Source organism: Diachasmimorpha longicaudata, chromosome 18 (genome assembly GCF_034640455.1).
Source record: "Diachasmimorpha longicaudata isolate KC_UGA_2023 chromosome 18, iyDiaLong2, whole genome shotgun sequence".
Taxonomy (NCBI): domain Eukaryota; kingdom Metazoa; phylum Arthropoda; class Insecta; order Hymenoptera; family Braconidae; genus Diachasmimorpha; species Diachasmimorpha longicaudata.
Window position 1 is genome coordinate 369205 of NC_087242.1, and position 10565 is coordinate 379769.

General features: G+C 39.6%; 2 protein-coding genes across 2 annotated transcripts; both read left to right on the forward strand.

Moving 5' to 3' along the window:
• Window positions 1–90: 90 nt before the first annotated feature.
• On the forward strand, window positions 91–4286 carry LOC135170879 (general transcription factor II-I repeat domain-containing protein 2-like). Its single transcript, XM_064137025.1, has 3 exons — window positions 91–205; window positions 462–593; window positions 673–4286. Exon 3 carries the CDS (start codon window positions 683–685, stop codon window positions 2501–2503), a length of 1821 nt encoding a protein of 606 aa, XP_063993095.1. The 5' UTR covers window positions 91–205; window positions 462–593; window positions 673–682; the 3' UTR covers window positions 2504–4286.
• On the forward strand, window positions 2709–3543 carry LOC135171051 (uncharacterized). The gene is made up of 2 exons (XM_064137341.1): window positions 2709–2883; window positions 2954–3543. The coding sequence occupies exons 1-2, from the start codon at window positions 2709–2711 to the stop codon at window positions 3541–3543; spliced, it is 765 nt and encodes a 254-aa protein (XP_063993411.1).
• Window positions 4287–10565: the final 6279 nt, after the last annotated feature.

Below are 10565 nucleotides of genomic sequence, written 5' to 3' on the forward strand. Positions count from 1 at the left end.
GGGAGGCAGACTGCAGCAGGCGAATATCCCATTCTCTCAAAAACATCCTATCCTCCTGCCCAAGAACCATCACATCACCAATTTGATCATCAATGCTGAACATCGAGCTCAAGGGTGGCCAACCCGCGGCCCGCCGACTGTCAACTTGTGGCCCGCAGATCCGAGTAAAAAGATATTAAAAACTATAAAAAATTAATTACCAAAGGTAAAATTAAATAATATTTATCAAAAAATGTATTTTTCAAAAAACGACTAATATCTCGGTTACTTTTAAAATTCATAAAATAATTCATTTTCAAGATTTTATTAAAATAATTTCCATAATTTAAAGTACGTAATTGATTCCCCACAAATTTCCCACAGTAAGTTTAACTTCCCCGCATTTTGGGGGAATCCCCTCATTATGGCAATAGAGTGATGTGATGGCACTCTCAATAGAGAATTTCTCGACCAAGTTACAGAAACGTACTACAGATCAGTTCACGGGAAGCTCGCAACGCTATCGGTTGCTTTACCTGGCGGTCTATGAGTAGGTATATTAGTGACGTGCGCATTCGATTGCGATCTATCAAACGCTCTTACTATTCGTTTTGGTAAGTAAAGCCAACTCTTTTAAATGAATCCGTGATTATTGTCGCTTTAGTTTAAATAAATTTATTTTATTTGTTACAGTTAACCTACAATGGCGTCAACAAGTAAAGAAATTGGACCAAAGAAGAGAAAAGTGACCGAAGAATTAAGAAGTTTTCAAGACAGATGGACTGATAACTATTTTTTTGTGGAATTTAAAACAAAACCAATATGTTTAATATGCAATGAATATGTTTCTGTTATGAAAGAGTACAACATTAAACGGCACTACGAAACTAAACATGCAAATAAGTTTGACCAGTACAAAGGAAAGTTTCGGAAGGATCAAGCAAAAAGCTTGCAAATAAAATTTTCTGCACAACAACAAATATTTACAAGAGTGACGTCAGAGTCAACGTGTTATGTAAAAGCGAGTTATGCAGTAGCTGCAATACTAGGAAAAAAATCCAAAGCTTTTTCAGAAGGTGAAATTGTTAAGGAGTGTTTAGAAAGTGTCGCTGAAATTATATGTCCAGAAAAGAAGAAGGATTTCTCGAAATTAAGCCTATCTCGTCAAACTATCACAAGACGTGTGGATGATATGGGAAAACATATTGAAGATAAGTTAAAAAATCGTGCATCTGAGTTCATATATTATGCTCTGGCATTGGATGAAAGTACAGATATGACGGATACCGCACAAGTGGCGATCTTCATTAGAGGTGTTGATGCCTCTTTTAATAAAACGGAAGAACTAGCAGCTTTGTTTCCACTTAAGGATAACACCAAGTCACGAGATTTATTAGAGGCCGTTCAATCAACAATCAATCGCTTTTCGTTGCAACTAAACAACTTGTCGGGTATAACAACTGATGGTGCTCCAGCAATGGTTGGGAAACACGAAGGTTTGGTAAAACTGATTGAAAAAGAGGCTTGTAATGTTGGCAATATGTCAATGCTAAATTTTCATTGCATTATTCATCAAGAGAATTTGTGCGCCAAATCTCTCAAAATGGACCATGTTATGAAGGTAGTTGTCAAAATAGTAAACTTTATTAAGTCAAAAGGTTTGAATCACCGTCCGTTTCAAGAATTTCTAAAGGCCTTGGAATCAGAATATAGTGATGTTATATTTTATGCTGAAGTAAGATGGCTGACCCGTGCAAAAATGTTGAAGAGAGTATTCGAGTTGAGGCAAGAAATAGAATCTTTTTATGAAAGCAAATCAAAGAGTATTTCAGAGTTTCAAGACAAAGAGTGGGTATCCGACTTTGCATTTCTGGTAGATATAACAAGCCACTTAAATGAACTCAATACTCGTCTACAAGGCAAAGATCAACTGATAAATGACATGTATGACCTTATTTCTGCGTTTCAAATGAAACTTGAGCTTTGGGAACAGCAGCTACGAACTAAAAACTTCACTCATTTTCCTACACTTTCAGAGCAACCTGATATAACATCGGAGACAGCGGCTAAATACGCATCTTTGACATCTGATTTAAAAAACGAATTTGAAAGCCGATTTCAAGATTTTAAAAAGTATCGTCTGTTTTTTTCTGCTATTGCAACACCATTTTCTACGGACGTAAGTTCCTTGCCGGTACATTTACAAATGGAATGTTGCGAAATGCAATGTGATTCACAGCTAAAAGAGAAATTCAATCAGGTTGGCTTGGAAGAGTTTTATAAAGACTATTTTGACAAGGAAAAATATCCCGCGTTTTACAAACATGCTCTGTTCATGATTTCATTGTTTGGAAACACATACATGTGTGAACAACTTTTTAGTAAGATGAAGCATATTAAATCCCAAATGAGAACACGGATTACTGACGTTCATCTAGAAAACTGTTTGCGTGTAGCAACGACTTCAGTCGAGGTTAACATTGATCAGCTTAGTTCAGCTAAGCAAAGTCAGATATCTCATTAATTTAATTTTTTTAATAAATTTTATAATACTAAGAAATTTGTTTCATTTTTGTGCATTGTAGCTATTACATTAAATTAGTAGTGCGGCCCGGTGCGAAGTTCTATTTCCGAATTTCGGCCCAGCTGCCGAAAAGGTTGGCCACCCCTGATCTAGCTCAAATACATTCAGGAGTGCAAAACACTTTACACGGCCTGAGACGTGAATTATGGCTCTTGGACGGTCGCTGTCAAGTTCGAAAATCATTCGACAATGCCTTCCTTGCCTAAGAGCTCGCCCCCCAGTTCCAGAATATACAATGGGCAGTTTACTAGCCACCAGAGTCAAATCCCACTATCCGTCCATTTACCCGCGTCGGGGTCGATTACTGTGGCCCCTTCTATGTAAAGGAAACGAAGTATCGTAACCGGAAGGGGATTAAGGTATACGTAGCCGTGTTGGTTTGTCTGGCAGTAAAAGCCGTTCACTTGGAGGTAGTGAGCGACTTGACTACTGAAGCCTTCATTGGAGCTTTGAGACGTTTTATCAGCAGAAGAGGTCGACCAGCCACCATACAATCAGACAACGGAACCAATTTTGTCGGCGCCAACAACGAGCTAAAGCAGATAGTAACAGAGTTGCAACACCCAAACAATAACCACAAGATTACGTCTGAATTAACGCCAAGAGGAATCGACTGGCAATTCTCACCTGCCCAGTCTCCTCATTTCGGAGGGATTTGGGAAGCGGCCGTCAAATCCTTCAAGCATCGCCTGAGGAGAGTTATGGGAACTCAGTTACTAACGCTGGAGCACTTTTCTACTTTCATGGTCGAAATTGAAGGTATTCTGCATTCTCGGGAACTGTATCCCAGCTCAACAGACCCCAATGATCTGCAGGTGTTAACACCAGGACATTTTTTAATCGGTGAAGAGCTAACGCGGCCCTCCCCGAACATGGTCTCCGAGAAATCCCAGCAAACAGACTTTCTCTCTTCCAACACATCCAGAAAATGCGCCAGGACTTTTGGAGCCGATGGCATAAGGAATACCTCAACGAATTGAACATGAGGAAAAAGTGGAGTTCTGGAGAACATGACATTTCCATTGGACGCATGGTGTTGTTGAGAGATGATAATCTGTCATCGATGGAATGGCGCCTTGGACGTGTCATAGACATTCATCCCGGCAAAGATGATATTATTCGAGTGATTTCAGTGAGGACTACCTTAAGAATCTTAAAGCGATGCATTAAAAGAGTCGTGCCACTTCCACTCTCCACCTGGAGTCAGCAAACGAGCACAGATAAGGGCAACAATGTGACTGATGTCCCTAGCAGTTGATCAGCCAACTTCTCAACGGGGGGAGGATGTTTCGTCTCCATCAATTGCTCATCGTTTTTTGTCTCAGAACCATAAAATCGCGCGAAGACCCAGAAACTCCGAGCTCTGTGTTATGGTGGGGAACTCCCCGGTTTTATGGTGGGGAACTCTCCAATTTTAATAGCATTCAGATGCTGGCCACCCTTCGAGAAGAGTTTGGCCAGAGATTTATAAAATAGCATATTGCTGCCGTTCTTTACCTGACACCCTCTCCACTCCCACCATCAATAGACCCCACCACTCAGAGCCAAGCAAAAGTGATTAGGGTAGGCCTTTTGCCCTACGCTGGCAAAATCTCGGACACGAGGAATAACGGAGGAGTGCAGTTCGTTTCTAAGGCTTAAAGCGGTGTGAAGTGATAAGTCTCGTTATTAACATTGTACACAAAATTAAATAAATAAAAAACAGCAAATAGTGTTCCATACACCTAGTGTCCGCGTGTAACAATTATTAATCTCCTTTAACAATTAAATTTCGTCTTCCCAATTCTAATACCTGGAGAGATTTTTAAAATAAACTTAATATCTCGAGTGATATTAATTTGGTAGCTCGAGTGTATCAACCCTGGATTGATACAATCAGGGTGGCGTCCAGTTTCAACAAGAATATGTTGTGATCCCTGCGATGATTGTTGGGAACTAAAATATTTTAAAAAATATGATATTAAAATACATAAAAAAAAGAAAAAAAAATTGAGTGTGGCTTCAATATACTCATGAACTCAAATCTTAGTTAATTATTGCAATATATGATTAAAGATTTGCAAATATAAATATTATTAATAAATTTTTCCATATTAATTCGTTCATGAATAATAAAAGAATAGCTAATTGAAGATAATATTAATATAATTTATATAAATTATTAATATGATTAATATGAACATAATTAATTAAATATAAAAATATAATAATTACATTTATGGACACTTGAAAAATACAATCTACTTACTGATGACTTGGTAGTATGCCATAGTGTAGTTTCACTTTCTTTGCACAAGGTTGATCACGTTGATCTTCTGAGTGATCACTATCGCACATATTGTATTGTCAAAAATTAAAATGAAAAATTAAATAAAACGCAGGTTATGTGTACCGTAGTAAACAACAACGTCGTACTGAGTGAGAAGCCACACCGTACACTCTACTACACATAATATATATAGGCATACCTTAGTGTAGCGTGGCGATGAATCGCCACGGCAAGTATCGCCACGCCAACGATTCGGTTTAGAAGTGAGCCTATAGATGTTTCACAATAAAAATCCGTTGTAATTTAAACTAAATTTAAATTTCTCGTTATCTGGTTGGTTATTTTTTATCACCTATAATTAAAATTATTTCAATAGAAAAAAGTAAGAGAATAATTATACTAGATTCATAATTGAAATTGAAAATACATTAAAAGGTCTGAATTCTAAATTTTTAATTCTAATGTCTAACTAAAACAGAGTATTAAAAGTTGTTTTTATAAGGGAGTAGTACTCCTTCTGGTTTTGATGCGGTTGGAACGTCTCAGCTGGAGTGTAGGTTCGTAATACGATTCATCGGTGGTTTCTGAGTTTCTCTCGATGATTGGCGGTAAAGACCTACTACGGTTGTAGGTGACTTCTGGTGATGATGGCAGTAAGGGCGCCAGGTGATTATCGGAATCTACATTGCAATTTAAATAATTCTTTATTACTGGTGCAAGAGATTCTGTACGTGGATATGCTATTTGAACAAAATCGTTTGAAGAGTTCAGGACCATTACAGCATCGGCAGCAATAGCAGGTAGTCATGATAAAAATTATAAGAGTAAATACACTGAGGATCATTCTGAGCCAAGCTGTCGGTGGACTAGTCGGCGGTTTCTCCAGTTTTGATGATAAGACGTTGTTGATCTCTTCGAGCTTCTTGTTGGTAATTTTTAGATCATTGATGTCTATGTTGGTCAGTTGTATTGTCTTCTGGTGAATTGGAACTGGAGGATTTTCTACGTCTTCTTCACCATCCAGGTTTGGAATAAAGTTGATGTTGGAACTCTGGGTGATGTTTCTATAAAGTTGCCCTTATTGTACATTTTCTTTCCCCGGAAACGAAACACTATAAAACCTAAAAGCCCCCCCGGCTTAATGTTCTAAAATTCTAGATTCATCGAGCAAATGATTTATTAGGCCCACTGAGAAAAACACTAAGTTTCGATAATGATTTGTTTTCCCAACGATTTCGACATTTCCGACATTTAGTTTTATATGGGGGTCTCGGGAATATGATGGTAATCCCTCGTCCCTCCTCAACGACGACCGAAACTTTCCCGGACATTTCCCATCGTCTTAAAGGCATTTTATTACGGTCAATGTACTCCTACGCGCCTCTCCTCTAGGTCCGTGCCTTTAGACAACACCCCAACATTTTGATGCAAATATTTTATAGTACTTTTTCTAAGTTATGAACTACACCGTATCGGTTACGTTCAATATTCAAATTATCAGACAGACTCTCTTGGTAATTTACATAAACTTAATTTGATATCCGTTTTTTAAAAACTATTATACAGGGTGCTCGGCAGGTCAAGGTAGCTGGTGGAAAGGCATGTTTTGGGGGTGATTCTGAGCAGAAAAGCCCTTTTTCGCTTTTCGCCCGGACGCACTCCTGCAGAGATATGGAGGTGCAAAGAACGGCCAATGGGGCGCGAGCATTGCGCGGCTCTCCGTCCGTGTGCCGCGGGTAAGCAGTGTGTGTGCTTCCCCTTCTCCTCGGGCGGACGTTCCACTCCACTAGTGAGTGAGAGTGAGAGAGAGAGAGGGGGAAAGATATTTCAAGACAATCCTTTCGGGGGGGGGGGGCGCTGGGGTGAAAAAAAAAAAAGACATCATTGATTATCTAAATTAAATACGTCGCGCAATTGGATCTTCGGGAATTTAGGCAAATTTATTTTGAACTCCAATCCACCTTCTTGGATCTACAAAGAGGACATCATTGATTATCTAAATTAAATACGTTGCGCAATTGGATCTTCGGGAACATGATCTTCTGATAGACAGCGAAAACATTTTTTGTAATTAATGAAACATTGAGATTAAAAATTATATTGTTTTTCGTTATTGAGACTTCAATGTCTGAAATTTTGTAAAATGACGCAATATTATGAGGGTCTGGTTTCACCATAAATTCCAATTGATCTGCGTACTTATTCAGTTCTTCGTAGAACATTTGAGGAGTGATGATTGATGGTGAAATTATATTATGTAATGCAAGTTTAATAGCTTCAATATATTGATTAGATTCTTTCAAAATCATTGAACATAAGGTAAACAGTCTTGAAATTTGATCGTTAAGTGTAGTTTCTAGATTCAGGACAGAAAGCCGGAAATTTGTTTGAACTGAAAATCCATCAATTTTTTTCAAATTGTTATTCATTGTGTTTAGTTTGATTGAAAAATATTTATTTTTACACAAACTGTTGGAACGTCTAGAGGTAAAAATTAACAAACAAATATCAAGAATATCACTTCACTTTAAGCAATGAATATATTTCACACTTTTATTTTACCCAAAGGATTATTTTATATATTTTTTAAATGACAATTAATGATTGGACTGTGAACGGAGTTGTGATTAAAAGACTTAGGTATAACGGCTGTAACAGACATGGGGATGTCTGTTAGGAACACCCAAAGACGGGAGGAATACCACCCAATCCCGAAACGACAAAAAGAGGAAAGCGTGAGTGAAAGTAGAGAGAGAGAATATTTTGTTAACCGCGTACTTTTCCACCACGGTGTGGCTAAACCCGTCTCGCGCAATTTTCCACCCCGGGGTGGCTCAACCCGGAAGATAGGCCTTAGCCTACCTCCCCCTCCACCCTCAGGTGGTTAAGTAATGAGTTACTCGTCCTCTACCGACCCCAGTATGAGTTTTGTGGGCCCACTCAAATTATCGTGAAGAAGGGCCAAAACACGAGCCATCCGGTAATTTTTGTGGGACGCACCCTTTGCTAATCGTACGGGAATTTCAATAGGTCCGGCTGAAATACCGGCGCTCCGAAATACGGATTTTAGGGGGGATTGATTCGTTACGTTTTTGGTTTTCGGTGGAAGATCGTTCGAAACAGGTACAGCCCCTGTCTTCGACGAATTACCAGGCTGTTTAGGATCCATATCATTATTTTTGATTTTTAAATTTATTCAACCCCCCCCCCAGATCCCGGAGAATCACCCCGTAGGAAGCGCCAAAACCCTAGCATTACCCGTGAGCAAGCACCTAATTAGGAACCGGTCGGTAAAGGAGAGAGCCAGGATCAGGGTTAGATTAATTAGGCTAGAGAGGGTGACACTACCCAGTGCCCCTCGCAAAATTTCGGGAGGACCTCGGAAAAAGGGGCGGAGCCTCCCGGTCCTTCCCGATCCGATCACATCGACGTGATCGATCAGTCGCGATCTGTGAATCGCCGGGTTAAGTCATAATCAGTAAAAGTATAGTTTTGGTCAAAGGAAAAATGAAAGGGAAAGGTAGACGTAGACGCCTGGATTGCACGGTGAGTCCATTTGTTTAAACTATTCGCTCTGGGTTAAACCCAAAGCGTCTTTTCTCCACTTCCGGGTGGCTAATGATCCAAAAATAGTGATGGTTTTTCCCAATTTTGGGGTATTTCACCCGTAAACGGATCAAGGGTGTTCTCCAGGTTTTACCTGGCTAAAAGTTACCTCACCGGGCCCTTGGATGTGTTTGATCGATATTTTTTTTTCTTTTGTGTGTAACCGGCAGTAACAAAATAATAAACGGAAGAGTGAAATCGTCGTTACTGTGCTGCGTATTACGATGGTGGGTAGAGCGGGGTGGGATTGCGTCATCCACCCGTTCGATACCCCGATCGACATTCCACCGGAACTTCCGATAGTTCCAGGTCGGCTAGTACTGACCCGAAGTTCCTCACATTTTGTGAGATTGTTCGGGGAAGTATTCTCTCAGAGTAGGTCTTTGGATTTCGGGAATCCACTCAGCCGTTCGCGAGATATATTTAATTACCGGTTGCCGGGTAATCTCCCCCTTGGTGTAACCACTTGGGTGGGTCCATTGTCTAACGCCTGAAGGGCGTTCACGCCTCCGGCAGGGTTTCGGTGATCCTGTGATGGTTCTAAACGATTGGAATATGTCGAGATTTTGTCAGAGTGACCTCTGAGAGTATCGCGATTTGACAAGCTAGAAATGGGGATTTTTGTCTCTGCAGATCCGGCGTTTTCGCGAATCTCCGGAAACGTATCTTCCGGCCCCAACGAATCTTCCCCATGCGTGGTGGGTTTCGCATCCATCTCTCTCTCTCTCTCTCACCCGCGTGGGTCAACGAGTTGCGTTACGCTATTTTTTTTGTTATATATATATTTCCTTGGGTATGTTGTTCCTTATTCGAAGTGGAATATTTGGGCGATAAATATTCAGGGAATTACGCAGAGTTATTTGGGAACCGATCGCGAGATCGTGGTAATAATTGGAAGTTGTTACAAGTTATTTGGGGATTATTATTCTTGGGGAGAAATAAGAAAAATTCAGAAGGAATATTTGGAAAGTATGGTCATTGTAAAATCTCAAAATGTAATTATAGATAATCGGGAGGATGGGATGTTTGGAAAAATATAGAGAGTTTAATTATTATTGTGTGACCTTTTTTTTTTTGTTTGTTTTTTTTCTTTTTTTTGTAATTTCTCCCTCCTGACTCCCTCACTTTCGTGGCCAATACCTCTATTCCCACCTGAAACCCACCCCTCTCTCCCTAACCTAGCATACTGAGCGAACCGAGGACCGTTACCTTTCCCCAAAATGTAATTGACTCCTTTTTTTTGTTTTGTTTGTTATTTTTCTTCTTGTGTAGGGATTTTAGTTTCGTTCCAGTTCAGAGTTTTTCTTTTTTTTGGGACTTGTTTGAGAGATCCCATAGGGATTCCGGTTTGATACTTCCGGTCTAAAAGGTATCTGGCGCCCATCGATTTAAGGTTTTTGGGTCCAATTGGATAAAAGGGAAGTAGGGCGAAGGTAATGGGCATTGTCCAATCCCCATGGAAAATGTCACGTTACACGACACGATGTCAATGTAGAACTATTCACGAAAGAACAGTCGATACTCTGCGATGTTCATATCGCCAAGGAAGATTGAGTACTGAGCTTGTTGTGAGGAAAAATGTTGAGTTGTGGATTTGAAGTTCACGTGGACTGGGCAGAAAAATTTGGTGAATTTCAATTGGGCAAGAAAATATACGGACATTGTCATTTGTCTGTTTATTTTGAGGGTGTAGTAGGTGGTGATCGTGTAGGGGACGGGGAAGGGTGTGATAAGGTTGGAACGGTCTGTGTGTGAGTGAGTACTATCAAGTAATAAATGATCCTACTTTAAAGGCAATTACAAATATTTCCCAAATTTAAATGAGGGTACAATTACAGAAAAGGTTCTTGAAATTGGGGAATAGTCCGAAGTTGTATTTGCTATAAAACTCTCTAGTCCAAAAGGAAAGGAGCACATATAAGAGGCCAGATTATCCGAAAATGTGGCCTTTATGATACTAATATTGGGATATTTTGAAGTGATAAAAATAAAAGTTTACAGTAAATATATAGTAGGGAATAAATTTGGCAATAAAATAAATTCCAGGAAAAACCTTTAAGGAGACTTATCACTTATCAAATTTAGACGGTCCTGTCCGGAGGTGCAATCAGCCTCTCGGCCATTTTA